The following is a 20,723-nucleotide window of genomic DNA, read 5'->3' on the forward strand; positions in this document are numbered from 1 at the left end:
AAGTTTACATCCTTATAGTATGGACTATGTGTTTATATCCTTACATGTAGGGGTTTGCTTTAAGTTCTAGGTAATTATTCCTTCTGATTAATAAAGTGCCACCTTCTTCTGCCACTAGGTGCTGACCCAGTGAGGGTGCCTTCTGCTGCCCGGTCCCCTGGACACATTGAAGAGAGGAGCAAGTAGCCCTGTCCTGACACTGACCCTGATTTGACCCCTCTTCTTAAAAGAATCTCAAGAATCTCTTCAGAAGCATTGATGACGTTGGTCCCAGTAAGGCCATCACCTCTGCCCTTGGTACCACAACTCTGTATGGGGTTGCCCAGCTACTCTTCTTTTTAGCTGCAGTCCCAATTTTACTCCGTCAGAAAGCAGCCCTCCCCTCCCTTCCCTTATGAGGTCTCAGGCAGTGGTGGCAGATTTTTCCTGAAGAGTCTTTTTCCTGTGTTTGCCTTGTTATTGGAACCAATGCCAGCTGGTAGGGTCCCTGAGCCCCTTGCGATATCACCACCAAGAGCCTGATAACTGAGCAGGGTGGATCCTGTCCCTGGAGCTGCTGCACCAGTTAATTCTGCCTTGTTGCAACTCTGTGTACCAAGAACCCCTAGCATCAGCCTCATTCATAAGCCAATAACGCCTTTATGGAGCTGGTCTCACCTTCTGGTGCCCACGGCCGTTGGCATTGCCAGCCTCATTCCATGCCACTATGAGTCAACTCAGGAAAACTGCGAGTGCATTTGAGGCTTAGGGGTAGTCATTCCATCTTTAGGTTATCCTTGGACTTCAGCTACCAGCACAGCATGCATTAGCCTTGGTCCTGTAGGTTAACTGAAGTTCAAACATCAATGCCAGCTTGCCTCCATCCTTTTCACATCTTATGCAGGCCAATTGACGTATAATTTGTTCTTAAAAATAGGGGCATGAAATATGTGATCCGGAAAAGATTGTACTTTCTGGACTCTTTTCCCACTCTTGCCTCTTTGTGCTGCTGTTTCATATCCTCCTCACATCGTGTATTTCCCACCCACTCAGGGTCACAGCCTACTAACTCCTCAAACTTCTCTCCCTGGACTAGGAGAAGGGCTAAAGAATGTCAGTAAATAAAAGAGCTTTTGTCCAATCTCAAGGCATATGTTATGCCCAAAAAAGACAAATTGTGTCTGGGGTGGAGAAAAAAGGCCTAAAGAAATTGCTTCTTGGCCTTTTGGCTAAGATCAAGTGGAGAAAAAGACCTGTAGGAGAAAAAAGACCAGTGTTCACAAGTGGGGCAAGCCTGGCTTGGAGATTAGGAGTCCTGAACAACTGTGGAGCTGGGGCAGAGGCTTCCTGGAGCCTTGTGATTATGACTTTGTCAGTGCTCTAAAATTTCCCTGGAGATTGATTCCCTGGGTGCCCAAAATAGGTCCCTGGCATTCAGGTCCTTTCTGCCCAGCTCACCTTCTCCCAATTTCCTAACAAATTTGAGTCCTTGGAGTGGCTCCAGGGATGTGCTCACGGACCAGAATCCCACATTTCCTCGGGGGCATGCTCATAGGTAGGTCCAGGCCTTGGCACAACAGTCATTTCTAGCCTCTTGAGCTTCTTTTCCTAGGGCGATATAAGAAAAGGCCAGGCAAGAACAAAAATGAGCCAGAGGTGTTGGACAAGAGGCTTGATGTAGTCTCTGGAGCTGCTGTTCTGAATCACACAGTCTTGAGGAGGAGGACCAGGGTCACTGGCTGAGCCTGTGGAGGAGGCAACCGCTACTGACTCTAAGTCTGGCAAGATCTTTCCTCCCACCCTGAGCTATGTATGGGTGCCTCTCACACAGGCAGATTTAGATTCTGTGTCACTGTCCTGGAAGAAGGGCCCAAGCCAGAGCAGGGGTCCTGGGCTGAGAGGAGCCTTCAGAGTGAGAGGGCAGCACCTTTGCTGACCCACCTTTCACTGTAAGCAGTGGCACTCACCCCTGCCCTTGCTCAAGGGAGTCACCCATTCCTGAGTGAGTCAGGGTCACTCACTCCGTGACAGCTGTGGCTCGCCTTACATGAGCTAAATTGGGAATTGGAATGTCATGCAGATGCCCCTTGTCTCCCCACCCCCACAGTAAAATTAATCTCTTCTCTGGGGAGTAAGGGACAAACAGTGCTACCCACAGAGTGAACAAGAGAGAGTTATTTGGGAAACAAAAGGAGAATTTTACAGAGAGAGAGGGATAGCTAAAACTACGTGAGCCTGGCAAGGGTGCAGAGCAGAAAGTAGAGACAGAGAAGTGTCCGAAGACTGCTATCTGGGACGAGACAAGTTGTTAAAGGGACAGGAGAGATAGCAGAGCTATTTCAAGAGTGAGCCACAGAAGGGAATCCACAGGCCATCTAAGCGAGGAAGGGTCTACAGGCAGTGAGTGAAGGCCAGGAGCAGGGCCCAGACCAGGGCAGGCACGACCACCGAGGGGATGAACTTCACAGTGGGGTTCAAGCCGCTGCTAGGGGATGCACACAGCATGGACAACCTGGAGAAGCAGCTCATCTGCCCCATCTGCCTGGAGATGTTCTCCAAACCAGTGGTGATCCTGCCCTGCCAACACAACCTGTGCCGGAAGTGTGCCAATGACGTCTTCCAGGTGGGTGCCAGGGATGGGGCAGGGCCAGGTAAAGCAATGCAGACCTGTGGGGGACTGATCAGGTCAGAGCTGAGACCCCAGAAGGTGATGGATAGAGTGCTCTCTGAGATGGGTGGTGGCTGTCGTGGGTGGAGAGCAGAAGGGCTGGGGTCCAAGCAAATCCCAGAGCAAGCATGAGTCAGCAGCTGCCCTGCAGGCTGGCAGGTACAGCCTGTGCATAGACGGCAGCTGGAGTGCTGGGATCTACCAAGGAAAGGAGACCCTGTGGAAACTGGGAGGGAGGGGATCCTACACTGGGCTTTATAAGAGCCTGTGCCAGACTCTGCATTCCAGTTTGGAGTTTCAGACTTTGAGAGCATTGTGGAAAATATGGAGAAAAGATTAATGAGATAATGAAACGTTAAAAAACAAACAAAACCCAACCCTGTGAGAAAGCTCCATAATGGCAGTAAAACTATTTGTATTTTAGGAAAGTTTAAGGCATCCATTGTGGGGGACAGAGTTAGGCATAGTGGGCAGGAGACTGGGAACTCACCCCAACTTGAGTTCATACCTGTTACCCGCCAGATTGTTCAGTAAAGAGGCCTACTGGTTAAAAGCTATTGAGGTCACTTGACAAGCAGAGAGAAGGCAAAGAAATTTACTTCGTAGAAGTCTAGCCAGTTTTGGTTTATTTGTGGTCATGGGGCCAAGCAGAGCTAATCAAATTCACAGATAGCATTACAGCCACTGGTTTAGAAATAAAAGCAGCATACACCAGAATGGATTATAAGTGGGCTTTTTTTTTCTTTTCCTGTGCTACTGGGGAGGTTCTAGTAGGCTGTGAAATGGAACAGAGATCAGGGAGAGTGAGGGGCAAAGGCACACACACACACACACACACACACACACACACACACACACACGGCCTTGCTGATAAAGTAAAAGCCCGGAATATGGCCGGGCGCGGTGGCTCATGCCTGTAATCCCAACACTTTGGGACGCCAAGGCCAGTGGATCACGAGGCCAGGAGTTCAAGACCAGCCTGGCCAATATGGTAAAACCCCATCTCTACCAAAAATACAAAAATTAGCCGGGCGTGGTTGCAGGCACCTGTAGTCCCAGCTACTCAGGAGGCTGAGGCAGGAGAATCACTTGAACCCGGGAGGCGGAGGTTGCCGTGAGCTGAGATCATGCCACTGCACTCTGACCTGGGCGACAGAGCAAGACTCTGTCTCAAAAAAACAAAAACAAAAACAAACCCTGAATAGACCAGAGCTGGCTGGTTTAGTATGTGTGTCAGTGACATGGAACATCCCAAACAAGTATTCTTCATCTGTGTCAGAAATGAGGAAATGCGTTAAACACAAGTGATTTTTAACCTAACCAAGAAAATACTTCCCTTTTAAGTTCCTTGGGGCAGCTTGTTTGGGAAAGGAATGGGCTGGCTAGGTCAGGCCATCCCACGATGTACCCTGTAACCCGCCCCTTGTGTGTCTGCTCTGTGCCATCTTCACTGAAGACCAGCACTCTGTGGTCTCTCCTGCCATCTTCCCATTGAGGCACATTCCCTCTCCTATTCTTTATGTGTCCAAACCTGCCATTATTCAGCTCCAGAGTATCTCAGAGCCAGTAGATTTTCCCTCTTGGGGGGCCTAGAGCAAATGCTATGCCTCCTCGTCCTGGGCATGAAGTCCTACGTGAGAGGCAATGCTTTGCCCACCATCTTGATTTTTCCTTGGTCTAAGTAACTCTGAACATCCTTCAGGCTGAGATGCCTAGGAGAGAATGGCAGAAAGATTTTACCATCCTTTCTCATGAACTTACAGTGAAACATCCTCTCACTGGAACTTGAAATGTGTGAAAGCAAAGAGAAGTTTTGAAAGCTAAGGTGACGTGTCCTGTAGAAAAGTGGTCAGAATGTCCAAGTGCATTCCTGGGTCCCTCTGTCATCTGGCAGAGGGACCCGGGAATAGGCCCCATACATGGAGGCTAGAATATGTTTAAATGACCTGCTTATTTAAGTCAACTCTCTCTATCCAAGCACACTGTTTCAGTTCCAAAAAGCTCTAGAATACTGACCTGGGCTCAGAGAGACCTTGGAATGGCTTGGGGCAAACCCTGTACAGAATATTTGGAGATAACATGATACCCAGGGCTTTGGGGTGGCTCTGTGGATCTGGAGTGGTGTATCTTTTGAGGTGCAAAGCACCCCTGGGCCCTCCAAGGAGGAAGAGTGAACAGCTCATCCCTTGCTGCTTATTTGGGAGGGCCTGGTGGGAGGCTGACCCAGTTCTTCAGCTGCACTTATATCTGTATCTCTCAATATATCTCAGTAGATCTCCCTCTGAAAGATGAGCATATTTAGTTTTTTCACACATTGCCTCCACATTTTGACAACTGTAGGCATAATCAGATTGTCTGTTTTCTAAGTATGGGGCAAGAATAGGACTTTTGGAAAGAATAGGACTTTTCCTCTATCTTCAAACCACTTAGGAAGAATACCCTTAGAGCGTTGCCTAGAAAGTTAACGGTTATCAAAGTGATACCAGTATATCATTTAGAATTTGTAACATGTAAACATACTGTTTTCAAACAGTATAGGAGTTCATATCATGAAAAGCAAATCTGCTATTCACCTGAGACCCTCAGTTGTCTTCACCAGATAGAAGTAACTATTACCAACTTTCTTGGGAATACTTCCAGAAAATTTCCACAAATCGGCACGTTTGCACGTATATATGTTCTCGGGTGAGACCCATCGCCCCCCACCTGCCTTTGTTCACTTACTCGCTGTGGGTGATTGTTCCGTATCCACCATTCAGATTTATGTCTTCCTTTTTAAATAGCTGTGTAGTTTTCATTGTTATGACTGGACCACAGTCTATTTAAATAATCTGTCCTCTAAAACATTTAGATGGTTTCCTGTGTTTTGTTGTCCTAAAAACTGCTGTGATGGACAACAAACAAGAGTTTTTGGGAATTGTGATTTTATAAGACCAAGTTAACTAGACAGCCAGGAAGCAAAATTTGAAAACAATTTATTTAAAAATACTGTCTATGTGAGGTGGCTCATGCCTGTAATCCCAACACTTTGGGAGGCTGAGACAGGAGGATCACTTGAACCCAGGAATTCGAGACCAGCCTGGGCAACATAGTGAGACCTCATCTCTACAAAAAAGAAAATACCGTTAGTTGAACAGTGTTAAGGGGTGGGAGGAAATCATCCATAATCTTACCTCCCCAACACAGTTATTTTTATTTTTGCATATCACTTTTTTTTTTTTTCGAGATGGTGTCACATTATGTTACCCAGGCTGATCTTGAACTCCTGGGCTCAAGTTATCTTCCTGCCTCAGCCTCTGGAGTGCACACCACCAAGCCCAGCAATTTTTGCATATTACATTCAAGCCCATGTCCCCAAACATTTTTACATAGTGGCCATCTTAATGTAATTCTTTTTAGAGCTGTAACAACTCTTTCTCTCTGAATTGAAACAGAATGAAACACCAAGACACCACATTAACCCCCTCTAATTTCTTCCTCCTTCTTTCCCCACACTTGCACCCACTCAGCTACCAAGAACTTCCACTAAAGGAAAGCTGTTGGTGTGGGAATTTGACACAAACATCTTCCCATGTGTTTCTGTATTTGTAAATTCGATTCACTCCTAAACGGCTTTAAAGCAAGCCTTCAGTTTATTTTTATACCTGCCTCCACTTCACTGTGGGCACTTGTTTTTGAGCCTGCAACCTGTTGTAATTTAACAGACGACCAAAAGGCCTTGTAAGAAGGTTGTTCTGGAACAGCTTTTCTGGAGGAGGTCTGTCTACAGAGGGACCTGCAGAGAGGGGATTGCCAAGAAAGGAGCCTCCTTCTCTAACAAGGGGCAGTCTGAGAGAGATGACTTTTGTTTCGCGCCACCCAAATTCCATTTCTTTGTCCTTTAGTTGTTAGGACCAGGTGTCATCAGGTACAGGCCTGCCAGAGAAGATCCTACCCAGCCTGCCTCCTCAACCACTTCTACCCATTCTGAAGGCACCAGGACTTCTTCAGTGCAACTTTGGGCAGGTCTCCCTGATGCAAAATTGGTTCACTAAAATTTTGTGAATTGCATTAAATTTGTAGCAGGGTTAGGGCTCTTACTTCTGTAGGGAAGATCTTGATTTAGTGAGAAAGAAAACCTAGACTGAGGCTTAGCACTCCTGGATTCTCCTCTGACGGGTTTCTTTGTTAATTTGCCACACAATGCAAATCAGGCTATTTCACCACTTCAAGCCTGTTTACATAACTGTAAATGAAAAGAGTGTTTTCTTTCTTATTTATTTTTGAGACAGAGTCTCATTCTATCGCCCAGGTTAAGTGCAGTGGCGTGATGACGGCTCACTGCAGCCTCCACTTCTCAGGCTCCAGCCATCCCTCCCACCTCAGCCTCCTGAGTAGCTGGGACCACAGGCGTGCACCACTATGCCTGGCTAATATTTTTGTATTTTTTTGTAGAGACGAGGGTCTCTCCATGTTGCCCAGGTTGTTCTCCAACTCCTGGACTCAAGGGATCCTCCCACCTCAGCCTCCCAAAGTGCCGGGATTACAGGCATGAGCCACTGTGCCTGACCAAAAAGGGTGTTTTAAACTGATTTTTTTTTCCCAGAGACAGAGTCTCTCACTCCAGTCACCCAGGCTGGAGTGCAGTGGCACGATCATAGTCCACTGTAACCTTGAACTCCTGGGCTCAAACAGTCCTCCTGCCTCAGCCTCTCGAGTAGCTAGGATTACAGGCATGCACCACCACACCCACCTAATTAAAAACAAATGTTTTTGTAGAGACAAAGTCTTACTATGTTGCCCAGGCTGGTCTCAAACTCCTGACCTCAAGTGATCCTTTCAATTCAGCCTCCGAAAGCTCTGGGGTTATAGGCGTGAGCCACTGCACCTGGCCTTAAACTGACCTTTAACATCTCTTGCAATTCTAACGATTGGTTTCACAAAGTCGAAAACTATTTTTAGGGATTTCTATTTTTTGAGGGCTTTCCATTCTGTGACCAGTGTCCTAATTTGGCCCACTCTTCTGCTTATCACTCCTCCTTTCAAGCAGTAGGGCTTGGTTTACCAGCCCCTTGGGCCAGGCTCCTCCCTAGGTTCTGCCGCCCATAGCTAGCCCTCCATTTACAGTCCCTCTTACACCTGCAGCTCAGCTGTTACCAAAACCTGGATTCTTCTCAGGCTCATCGGCTTTTCTCCAAATGTCTGGTCTTCTGCCCACTGTTTTCCCAAGGTTTTTCCAACATATTCTGAGTGTCTGGCTCACAGAACTTGCATGGTCCATCATTCATCATTGGCCAGGCCTTCAGGTTGAGGGAAATAGCCTCCAAAAAGCCCCCTTGCATCCAGAGCCTGTGTCCCAAATTAGCACCTCTCTGGATAGCCAGGGAAGAGGGAAAACATTCTGACATAAGTATGGATTTGCTAGACTAGCTGCATTTACAGAGCATCTTTCTAGATGGAATAGTTCTATTAGATGCTATGGAACATTACAAAGGAAATAGAAGGCACCGTAAAGCCTAAAAGAGAGAGAGCTCGTGGCATATATTCCACACAACAGCTTTGAACATAGTCTAGAATTAAATTCCATTTATTTGTTCCATTCCATCTTATCCTTCACAGTGGAGAAAGAACAGTCATTTCATACCCTGTGGTTCTGTGTGGTCATTTCTTTTTAAGGTCTAGATTAGGACTGTTAACAGTCCTCTGTGTTTGTTCAGTGCCTTATAATTTATAGAATACATTCACAAATATGATTCCATTTGAGTTAGAGCGAATGGACATTATCTCCATTTTACAGAAGAGAACACAGGAAACAGGTCACAGTCACACAAACAAAGGGACAGACTAAGGACTAGGTGTTCTGTTATGTTTCCTAGAGTGATGGAATTTCCTCTACACATCACATCATTGGCACATGAAATTTTACTTCATGGGGCTGGCTTCCTTGCATAAATGTAAGATTTAAGGAAAGGACAAGACATCTATGTGTATAATAGAGCCAATCAGTTATCTCTTAGTCTTGAAATGGAAAGATAAACAGAAGCAGAAGATAGGATTTTTCTAACTGGGTATTAGTCAGCTGAAAGATCTTTAGCCTAATGTAGAGACTGTCAGCTATGAAGATGTATTAAGGAAGTTGTCATGTATCCATTAGAGTATAAAATCCTTATTTGTGATGAGAAAATTGAGGGACTTATAATCAGGGTAGGGAGTAATTTTTTGTGTGTGCCGTGGACCGATTTGTCAGTGTGTGAAACCTATGGATCCTTTCTAACAACAATTTTTTAAATGCATACAATATAATACATATGGTAAAGGAAACTGATGGCATTAGAATACAGCATGTATTCTCAATGGGAGTGATATTGCTCTCAAGGGGAAAAAATTAATTCTTGGAAGGGGGCTCTTGTTGCCCAGGCTGGAGTGCAATGGCATGATCTCGGCTCACCACAACCTCCGCCTCCCGGGTTCAAGCAATTCTCCTGCCTCAGCCTCCCAAATCGCTGGGATTGCAGACATGTGCCACCACACCTGGCTAATTTTGTATTTTTAGTAGAGACAGGGTTTCTCCATGTTGGTCAGGCTGGTCTCAAAACTCCCAACCTCAGGTGATCTGCCCGCCTCAGCCTCGAAAAGTGCTGGGATTACAGGCGTGAGCCACCACATGTGGCCAAATTTTACTCTTTTTATGTGTAAAGGGTAGATAAGCATGCGGTACATAAACAGATACATCTATGATATTAATATTTAATGAGGGGAATGGGAGCTATTGGGGGGAAATGTCTAAAAAGGTTCCTGAGCAGTGGCACACACCAACAGTCTCAGGTACTCAGGAGGCTGAAGCAGGAGGATCGCTTGAGCCTAGGAGTTTGAGGCCAGCCTGAGCAACATAGTGAGACCCTATCTCTCTCTCTCCTTTTTTTTTTTTTTTTTTTTTGAGGCAGAGTCTTGCTCAGTAGCCCAGGCTGGAGTGCAGTGACTTGATTTCGGCTCACTGCAACCTCCACCTCCCAGGTTCAAGTGATTCTCATGCCTCAGCTTCCTGAGTAGTTGGGATTACAGGTGCATGCTACCATGCCCAGCCAATTTTTGTATTTTTAGTAGAGACAGGGTCTCATCATGTTGGCCAGGCTGGTCTCAAACTCCTGACCTCAAGTGATCTGCCCACCTCGGCCTTCCAAAGTTCTAGAATTACAGGTGTGAGCCACCGTGCTATCTTTTTAAGAGACACTATCTCTTAAAAAAATTTTTTTTTAATTAAAAAGGCTCCCAGAGGGGACAATAATGAAGAAAGCTTTGGAAACACTGGAATATAATCACCAAAATATTTAAAGCACATTTGATGGAGTAATACATGTGCTTCTTAACTAACACATTAAAGAATGAGGTCTGGCAGTGAGTCTGAACTGCTGTAATTTAGAAGTAGTGATAAGCAGCCGGGCGCAGTGGCTCATGCCTGTAATCCCAGCACTATAGGAGGGAGAGGCAGGCAGATCACGAGGTCAGGAGATGGAGACCATCCTGGCTAACACGGTGAAACCCTGTCTCTACTAAAAATACAAAAAATTAGCCAGGCATGGTGGCACGCGCCTGGATTGAGGCAAGAGAATCGCTTGAACCCGGGAGGTGGAAGTTGCAGTAAGCCGAGATTGCACCACTGCATTCTAGCCTGGGTGACAGAGCAAGACTCCGTCTAAAAATAAATAAATAAATAAATAAGTAATGATAAGCATACATTATTTTTTGAAATTTTAGCAACAACCGTAATGCGATATGAAAACAGCTGTGATTTCCGTTGGTGACAAAGTCACGGGCTGCTAAAACGGCTGTGGTTATGTGCTACTTCCCCTATATTGTGCTCCATTAAATGCTTCTGTTAAAAACCAGAGATGTTACCTATAAGGGCAACAATTTGACCCATATAGCCAGTGTAGAAGACTTTCTCAAAGTAGCCACTCAACATTTGCAAAAGGTTTGGAACACAAGTCAGACAAATTTTGGTAGGGAAAGTCAGGAAATGGTTAGCAAATTTCATTCTGATTTCACCTTCCTGATTTTTGCCATAGCTATGTACCACCTGTACTATAATTTAATAGTTCTATTTTAAAACACTCACTTTTAGGCTGGGTGCACTGGCTCACACCTGTAATCCCAGCACTTTGGGAGGCCAAGGTAGGCAGATCACTTGAGCTCAGGAGTTTGAGACCAGCCTGGCCAACATGGTGAAACCCTGTCCCTACTAAAATATAAAGAAATTAGCCGGGCGTGGTGGTGAACGCCTGTAGTCCCAGCTACTCGGGAGGCTGAGGCTGCAGAATCACTTGAGCCTGGGAAGCAGAGGTTGCAGTGAGCCAAGATCGTGCCACTGCATTCTAGCCTGGGCTACAGGAGTGAAACCCTGTCTCAAAACAAAAACAAACAAACAAAAAATGACTTTTAAACCTTAAATATTTACTTTATCCTTATTCTATACGATGAAATCCATGAAAAGTTGTCAGTTTTGTGGACTGTTTTTTTCCTAATATGCATTAGAATTAACACATAAAAAATCTTGAACATCCATCCCCATACCACCTCCAGTCTTCATGCTTGTCATCAGTATTATACCGTATTTTGGGAAACACAATGAGGGCCTCTAAGCAATATGAGCCAGAGGCCCTAGAAAGTCCGAAGGATAAACTTTACTATTTTATTACAAGTCAAATGTAGTCTTAATGCCAAAAAGCACATGTATGTAAATATTGGTCAGAGAGACTAGCAAAGGAAGTGGGGTTAGGATTTGGCTGGGGGCTAGCATTGCTGAAGCAATCACAGAAGGGAAGGGCTGCCCTGGAGGTTAAGAGGAAAGCCAGCCAGGCCTGATGGAGATATGGCAGGAGGAATTGGACTTGTGAATCAGGAGGGGACTCTGGGACTGGGGGATGAAAGGCTACATGCAAAATACAGGACTGTGGTGTCAGCAGCAGGGAGCAGCACCAGCCCTGAGCCAGACGGTGTGGAAAGCAGAGGTGCAGCCTATCCCCACCGCCCTGTCCCCTGAGCTCACACACTCCCGATTTCTCTCTCCCAAAAAAGGAACTCTTCAAAGGACTTGGGTTGGACTGCCTGAGTACTGATGCCTCTTAGCCTTCTGGGCTCCAGAAGAAATGCAATGACTAACCAATGAAATGAGCTGCTAAAGAAATTGCTTTGGCAGGTGGGAGAGTGGTGAAGAGGTAGTGTTAGTGTGCCTCCCTCAGGTCAAGTCCTGAAGTCAGTTCTGGCTGTGGGGAGTTTGAAGGAAGACATTGGCCAAGATAACCCAAGTCCTGATTTTTTCTTTCTAAAAATTGTAAGCCTGACATGGGGGCTCACCCCTGAAATTCCAGCACTTTGGGAGGCTGAGGTAGGGGGATCGCTTGAGGCCAGGAGTTTGACATCAGCCTGGGCAACTAGCAAGACCCTATCTCTGCAGAAACTTTTTTTAAAAATCAGCTGGGCATGGTGGGACACCTGCAGTCCCAGCTACTCAGGAGGCTGAGGTGAGAGGATCCCTTGAGCCCAGGAAGTTGAGACAACAGAGAGAGAGATCTTGTCTCAAAAATTTTTTTTTAATTTTTGTAAAATACACATAACGTGAAATGTGCCATCTTAACCTTTTAAATGCACAGTTCAATGGCATTACATACATTTACATTGTTGTGAAACCGTCACCACTATCCATCTCCAGAACTTTATCACCACCCCAAACTGAAACCCCACACCCCTTAAACAATACCTCCCTACTCCCCCTCCTTCCAGCAACTGGCAACCACCATCCATCCTATGCCAGGTACCTCATTTAAGAGGAATCATACAATATTTGTCCTTTTGTGTCTGGCTTATTTTGCTTAGCGTAATGTCTTCAAGGTTTATCCATGTTACAGACTGCAGACCTGGTTACTTTTAGCTGATAATTTCTATTGCAAGCTATGTGACTATTATCAGCGTCATCCATTCTACTGTCAAATGTGGATTTTTTTTCTGTGTTGATATTTACTCGATTTCTTTCCTTAATTCTGCCAGCTCTTTTCTTCTCCAGCTTTGATCACTTATATCTCTTTGTTTTTGTTATTTCTTTTAAAATGGTGTATCGAAATGGCATTGATTCTTAGAGTATCTGTCCCTTGTTTGTCAAGCTTTCTTTTTTCTTTTCTTTTTGTATTATCTGGTTTGCATCTTTTGTTGGATTCTGTCTGCTTATCACTCCTCTTTTATCAGGGTACTTTTATCTGGAGCTGAAGGTGAATTCCTGACTCAACCCACTGTGTTTATCTTGGCTTTCTTTCACTAGCCTCTTAAATATAAGCTGCCTGGTTGGATGTTGTCATTGGTTTTGCAATCTCTCTTTAGTTCTGTGCCTTCTTTGGTGAATAGAGGGGTATGACCTGAATTAATAGGTAGTTGAGTGTCTCAATTTGGTTGTGTTGTCTTGGAATATTTTTCACGCAGAATCCGGTGACTTATCTACCATAGAGGCACATACAGGTCCATGGGAGGAGGTCTCCCCTGAGATTTGAGCTATTTCCTCTCCATTTCACAGACAAACAGGTCATTCTGTTTGAAAGCAGGGCCCTTATAGAGCTCCATGGCACACAGGGTTTTAATTTGATGAGTCATCTTTTGTTGATCTTTGCTTAAATAGCTTTAGTCCACAGTTGCATAGTTGATTTTCAGGCTGTAGTTTCTTTCCTCTATGAAGGTTTGAGGTCTGTTCCTTCATTACCCTTTTACTTTTTTTACTTAAAAAGCAAAAACAAAAAACAGCCAGGCGTGGTGGCTCACACCTGTAATCCCAGCACTTTGGGAGGCCAAGGTGGGTGGATTGCCTGAGGTCAAGAGTTCAAGACCAGCCCGGCCAACATGGGGAAACCCCGTCTCTACTAAAAATACAAAAAATTAGCCGGGTATGGTGGTGCGTGCCTGTACTCCCAGCTACTCAGGAGGCTGAGGCAGGAGAATCGCTTAAATCTGGGAGGTGGAGGTGGCAGTGAGCCAAGAACCTGCCACTGCATTCCAGCCTGATGACAGAGTGAGACTCTGTCTCAGAAAAAAAAACAAAACAACAACAACAACAATAAAAAAAACTGCCTCTGCCTGAGACTCAGAGAAATGAATATTAGCTCTAAGCGTTTTTTTGTTTTGTTTTTTGTTTGTTTTGTTTTTGAGACAGGTCTCACTCTGTCACCCACGCTGTAGTGCAGTGGCATGATCACAGCTCACTGTAGCCTTGACTTCCTGGGCTCAAGTGATCCTCCCACCTCAGCCTCCCAAATACCTGGGACTAAAGGCATGAGCCACCTTTTTCTTTTTTTGTAGAGATGGAGTTTCACTGTACTGCCCAGGCTGGTCTTGAACTCCTGCACTCAAGCCATCCTGCTGCCTTGACCTCCCAAAGTGTTGGGATTACAGGTGTGAGCCACCGTGCACAGCCTGGCCTAAGTTTTATTGTGTCTGACAATAGAACACAATGATTATTAGGACAGGCTCTGGAGTCAGAGTGACTAAGTTCCAGTACTGGCTTTGCCACCTATTAGCTCATGACCGTGTACAATTTATTTAATTTCACTGGGACACAATTTCCTCATCCTTGAAATGGGGCTAAGAGTATTACCTACTTGAAGGCCAGGCACAGTGGCTCATGCCTGTAATCCCAGCACTTTGGGAGGCTGAGGTGGGCGGATCACGAGGTCAGGAGATTGAGACCATCTGGCCAACATGGTGAAACCCTGTCTCTACTAAAATACAAAAAAATTAGCCAGACATGGTGGCAGGCGCCTGTAGTCCCAGCTACTTGGGAGGCTGGGGCAGGGGAATCGCTTGAACCCAGGAGATGGATGTTGCAGTGAGCTGAGATTGCACCGCTGCACTCCGGCCTGGGCAACAGAGCAAGACTCCATCTCAAAAAAAAAAAAAAGAGTATTACCTACTTCAGGGTTGATATGAGGATTAAGTGAATTAATACAAATGAAAGACTTAGAGCAAATCCTGGCTCAGTAGATGTTAGGCATTATTATTCTATTTCTTGTAGTCTAAGTTAGGGGTGATTGTTCATCTCCTCGACTTTTTTTTTTTTTTTTTTTTTTTGAGACAGAGTCCTGCTCTGTCGCCCAGGCTGGAGTGCAGTGGCGCAATCTCGGCTCACTGCAACCTCTGTCTCCTGGGTTTGACTCCTGGGTTCGAGTGATTCTCCTGCCTCAGCCTCCTGAGTAGCTGGGATCCTCAACAATCTTTACAAGAAGTTCTTGAGGAATAAATACTTTAATGTCTGGAAAACTCATGACACAATGCTTGACACATAATAAGCCCTCAAAACATTTTTTTTTTTTGGAGACAGAGTTTCACTCGTCTCCCAGGCTGGAGTCCAGTGGTATGATCTCGGCTCACTGCAACCTCCACCTCCCGGGTTCAAGCGATTCTCTTGCCTCAGCCTCCCAAGTATCTGGGATAACAGGCGCCTGCCACCGCACCAGCTAATTTTTGTATTTTTAGTAGAGATGGGATTTCACCATGTTGGCCAGGCTGGTCTCGAACTCTTGACCTCATGATCCACCCGCCTCGGTCTCCCAAAGTGCTGGGATTACAGGCATGAGCCAGTGTGCCCGACCTCAAAACATTTGTTGAATGTTAAGTAATGGGTATCCCTGCCTTTGTGGCTCAGGAAGAGGAAGGGTGCAGTGAGGGATGGAGGTTGGGGAGAGCGGCTGCTCAAGAGCTTATCTTTGCTGTGGGATATAGGTCCGCCTTCCTCCCATTCAAATATCTCTATATGCTTGCCATCAGCAAATCAAAGATAAGAAAGACAGGAATCTGCAGCCTTAGAGTTCTCCCAACACCTCTTTCGTCACTTGGGTTCTAAATATTGAAAAGTAATTGTATTAAGCAAACAAAAGGCAAGTGATTAATACACTTTAACGCATTCCCTAAACTAAACTCAACAATATTCATATCTTTCTAGCTACTGAGAAGGCAGATGTACAAACATGCCTTGAATTATCTCAAACTAATCTGCCCCGGGTTTATGATGGGCTAAAGGTTAACATTATTCTCAAGAAATCCCAAGAAAGATGTGGTATTTATGGCACACACCAGTTACTCTCCCCAAGATAAGCTGCTCACTTCACAGTGGGTCCACGTTTCCTGCCTTGCCTACAGCCCTTGCTACCAAAGGACCACACAAGACCCTTGACTTGGCTGCACTCTGTACATGATGGGGGTGTTGCTGCCCACATGCAAGGGGCCTTCCAAACTGTCTTCTGGTTTGTGTATGGTATAAGGGTTTGGAGAATTTCATGCATCCCAGTTGTAGGAAGTGCATCTCAATATGCTAGGTCATAGGTGACCACTGTCTCCATTACTCTCTAGGAATGCATAATCTTTCAGCCAGTTAGGATTAGGTTCTAAGTGGCAGAAACCCCAAAATAACAGTGGCTTAAAGAGGGTAAAAATTTGCTTTATTCTCAAGTGAAAGTATGGGTGGACCGTGCAGGACTGCCTCATCAGAGACCTCCTTTCATCTTGTTACCATTCTCAACATGTGGCTACCACTTCTTGGTTCAAGATGGCTGCTTCAACTTGAGCCATCCCGTCTTCTTTCCAGCCAGCAGGCAGGAGAAAAGGGGAGGAGCAGGGCATGCCCCTCCCATGAAAGACGGTTTGTGCAGTTTCCTGCAAATTACACAAAACATTTGCATCTACATCCCAGAGCACAGCCAGTTGGCCACACCCAGCTGGAAGGGAGGCTTAGATTCATGGGTTTTTTTGTTTGTTTTTTTGAGATGGAGTCTCCCTCTGTTTCCCAGGCTGGAGTGCAGTGGTACTATCTCAGCTCACTGCAGCCTCCGTCTCCTGGTTTCAAGCAATTCTCCTGCCTCAGCCTCCCAAGTGGCTGGGACTACAGGTGTGTGCCACCGTACCCAGCTAATTTTTTTATTTTTAGTAGAGATGAGTTCTTGCTCTGTTGCCCAGGCTGGTCTCAAACTCTTGAGCTCAAGTGATCTGCCCACCTCGGCCTCCCAAAGTGCTGGGATTACAGGCATGAGCCACCACACCCAGCCCTTTATACCATGTGTCTTGTTAAAACTCAGGGCACTTATTATTGAAGAAGAAAAGGTGGTGAACATCAGGGAACAATAAACAGTGTCTGCCAGTCTTTCATCTCTGCATCTCCCCATGCATAGACTCTTTTCTCTGTAGACCAGCCTTTTCTGTTCAGAGGTTCTGACCCCTTAACACTTTCCAGGGTGGCCGTGATGTCAGCTCTTAGCCCAATTCCACAGGTCTATTCAATTCCTAAGCAGCACATGGCGTAGCCAGCTAAGCCCCTGAGTCTCAAGTCCAAATTCTTAGGAGAGAATATTTGATTGGTTCTGCTTTGGTCAGGTGATCACCTCCTTAGCTCTGAATCAGTCATCTGTGGCAGGGATCTCCCTTCTAGGATAGGATGGAGCAACTTCTCTAGGAAAGAGATGTAAGCTGGAGGAAGTGATGAGTGTCTGTTAAGTCCTCCTTCTGTGCCTACCCCTATCACAACACCCATCCTGCTGGATGCAGTTGTCAGGTGCTTGTCCTTAGGACAGGATGCATTTTCTTTGTATCTTTAACTCAGAGTCTAGCAGCTACCTGGCGCACTATAAATGAATAATCTAATTTTATCCTCAGCTTTACAGAGGTTGAATACCTGTCTAAATTTATATAGTTAAGAGGTTGGCCATGGTGGCTCACGCCTATAATCCCAGCAATTTGGGAGGCCGAGGTGGGAGGGTCACTTGAGGTCAGGAGTTTAAGACCAACCTGGGCAACATAGTGATACTTCATCTCTACTAAAAATAAAAAAAATTATCTGGGCATGGTTGCACACACCTGTAGTCCCAGCTACTCAGAAGGCTGAGATGGGAGGATTGCTTGAGCCCAGGAGGTTGAGGCTGCGGTGAGCTGTGATCCCACCACTGCACTCTAGCCTAGGCATCAGAGAGAACCTGTCTCAGAAAAAAAAAAAAAAAAGGCCGAGGGGAGGGCATCAGAGACAGCACAAGAACTCAGGACTCGTGACTTCCAGTTCCTGGAACAATTTTCTAGAATTACCTGGCTAGTTACACTTTGTGAACCCCATTGTTGAGCACTTGTGTCTGCTTGTACCCCTGCCCAGGACTGCAGAAAATCTCCCCCAGTTGTGGCCCAAGAGGGCCCCAGACTGGAAGACATTGGTTGCACCACTCAGAGTCCATTTCCTGCCTCGGCCTTATTGCCAAGGCCAATGTCTCGCCACAGCTCCAAGCTGGCCCCTTTGGAGAGATCCCATCCTGACTACACCTTGACCAAAGCTGGGCTCTGGATGCAGGGGCACTCTAGGAGGTGGGCTGAGTAATGAGGCAAAGGTGGGAAGCAGGGTCTCCATGGCCGTCCACCATGCGCTGCTCTCAGAGGTAGATCCAGCCACAGAGAAGAGGTGACATCTTCCCCTCTATCAAGTTCCTACTCCCTAGCCCCCAAGCCCTTTCCCGCTGCCTCCTCCGAGTCCCTTCATGCCTCCCCGTGCCTGTTCTCTCAAGCCATCTGTCCCTGCAGGCCTCGAATCCTCTGTGGCAGTCCCGGGGCTCCACCACTGTGTCTTCAGGAGGCCGTTTCCGCTGCCCATCTTGCAGGCATGAGGTTGTCCTGGACAGACACGGTGTCTACGGCCTGCAGCGAAACCTGCTAGTGGAGAACATTATCGACATTTACAAGCAGGAGTCGTCCAGGTGAGCCGCCAGAGTCTCTTGCCTCTCTAATGGCAGGGCTTAGGACACAGCCAAGGAACCCATCAGAGCCAAAAGGGAGAGACTGAAATGGTCAACCTGCCTGTTCTGTCTAGAGACAATAGGGCTAGATCTGGAGAGGGACTTGCCTCAGGCCTCCCAGAGAGGGCAGTCTCTGATTCCCTAGCCAGTACTTCACTCCTACCCTCTCCTCCTGGGAGAGGCTGGCAGTCCACCAACAAGATCCTCGCCAACCCCCCAAGGCTTCCTGTCCTGTGGGACTTCCCTGCCCTCTGTAATACAGACTATTCTTGAATCCAGGCCTCCTCTATCTCTTAGCTCCTTCTATTCCCCAAATTCAGAGCTCTGTGGAAGTACTCACCAGTTCAGCCACAGCACTAGCTGCAAGGGCGGAGAAGGTGGTGGTGGTTGGTGGAGGCTGAAGAGAAGGTATTCCTAGGACCCTTCATGCTTAAGGTCCACCTCCCCCTGCCCACTCCTCTCTAGGCCACTGCACTCCAAGGCTGAGCAGCACCTCATGTGCGAGGAGCATGAAGAGGAGAAGATCAATATCTACTGCCTGAGCTGTGAGGTGCCCACCTGCTCTCTCTGCAAGGTCTTCGGTGCCCACAAGGACTGTGAGGTGGCCCCACTGCCCACGATTTACAAACGCCAGAAGGTATCAAACGGGAAGGAGTAGATATGTGGGAGATGGGGGCTTAGGACAGGGTCTCAATGGCAGCCTCTTACTCCACTTATCTTTTGTTTATTTATTTCTTTATTTATTTAGAAACAGGATCTCACTCTGTTGCCCAGGCTGGAGTGCAGTGGCACAAACCCAACTTACTGCAGCCTTGATCTCCTGAGCTCAAGTGATCCTCCCATCTTAGCCTCCCAGAACACTAAGATTATAGATGTGAGCCACTGCACTGAGCCCTATCTATCTATCTATCTATCTATCATCTATTTTGAGATGGAGTCTCGCTCTGTCACCCGGGCTGGAGTGCAGTGGTGCAGTCTTGGCTCACAGCAACCTCAGCCTCCCGGGTTCAAGCCATTCTTATGCCTCAGCCTTCCAAGTACCTGGGATTACAGGAATGTGCCACCACACCCAGCTTTTTTGTATTTTTTTTTTTGACTCCTGGCCCCATGTGATCCACCCACCTTGGCCTCCCAGAGTGCTGGAATTACAGGTGTGAGCCACTGTGCCCAGCTCCATTTATTTATTTTTTAAGAGATGTGGGGATCTCTGTCGCCCAGGCTGGAATGCACTAGTATGATTGTGACTCACTGCAGCAGCCTTGAACTCCTGGGCTCAAATGATCCCTACCACCTCAATCTCCCAAGAAGCTGGAACTACAGGCATGTGCCACCATGCCCAGCTAATTTACTTATTTATTTATTTCATTTTTTTTTTTTTTTTTGAGATGGAGTTTTGCTCTTGTTGCCCAGGCTGGAGTGCAATGGCGCGATCTCGGCTCACTGTAACCTCTGCCTCACAGGTTCAAGTGATTCTCCTGCCTCAGCCTCCAGAGTAGCTGGGATTATAGGCGCCTACCACCATGTCCAGCTAATTTTTTGTATTTTTAGTAGAGACGGGGCTTCACCATGTTGGCCAGGCTGGTCTGGAACTCCTGATCTCAGGTGATGCACCCACCTTGGCCTCCCAAATGCTGGGATTACAGGCGTGAGCCCCTGAGCCTGACCCTAATTTTTTATTTTTACATAGAGACAGGGTCTCCGGCAGGGCACAGTGGCTCACACTTGTAATCCTTTGGGAGGATACTACTACTAGTAATATTTATTAGTAGTACTAATAATACCTTAGAAGATCGAGGCAGGGGGATTGTTTGAGTCCAGGAGTTCGAGACCAGCCTGGGCTGTGTAACATAGTGAGACCCTTGTCTCTACAAAAAATTAGCTGGGCATGGTGGCATGCCTGTAGTCCCAGCTACTCGGGAGGCTGAGGTGGGAGGATCACTTGAGCCCGGGAGGTTGAGGCTGCAGTGAGCCATGATTGCACCACGGCACTCCAGCCTGGGTGATAGAGTGAGACCTTGTCTCAAAAACAAAAATAAAATATTAAAAAGAGACAAGATCTCACTGTGTTGCCCAGGCTTGTTTTGAATTCCTGGGCTCAGGCCATCCTCCTGCCTCTGTTAGAGGAAAGAGGTCTTGACACAGACCCCAAGACAGGGTTATTGGATCTTGCGCAAGAAAGAATTCAGGGCTAGTCCATAGAGTAAAGTGAAAGCAAGTTTATTAGGAAAGTAAAGGAATAAGACAATGGCCACTCTATAGACAGAGCAGCCCCCTAGGGCTGCTGGTTGCCCTCTTTTTTT

The 20,723-nt window shown here is 46.5% G+C and overlaps 1 protein-coding gene across 4 annotated transcripts in view; it reads left to right on the forward strand.

Annotated features, from left to right (window-relative positions):
- Positions 1 to 20,723, forward strand: part of TRIM54 (tripartite motif containing 54) — a 29,784-nt gene that overhangs the window by 2,064 nt on the left and 6,997 nt on the right. For 2 of the 4 annotated variants that reach the window (XM_030799994.1, XM_003270644.2), the window contains exons 1-3: positions 3 to 2,602; positions 18,212 to 18,384; positions 18,889 to 19,060. In XM_030799994.1, the coding sequence (XP_030655854.1) occupies positions 2,435 to 2,602; positions 18,212 to 18,384; positions 18,889 to 19,060 (513 nt within the window). In that variant the 5' untranslated portion in view covers positions 3 to 2,434. Of the gene's footprint in view, positions 1 to 2; positions 2,603 to 18,211; positions 18,385 to 18,888; positions 19,061 to 20,723 lie in introns of those variants that run through there. The other 2 variants (XM_030799993.1, XM_030799995.1) reach the window with 2 other exon arrangements.

This window comes from Nomascus leucogenys, chromosome 19 (genome assembly GCF_006542625.1).
Source record: "Nomascus leucogenys isolate Asia chromosome 19, Asia_NLE_v1, whole genome shotgun sequence".
Classification (NCBI taxonomy): Eukaryota; Metazoa; Chordata; class Mammalia; order Primates; family Hylobatidae; genus Nomascus; species Nomascus leucogenys.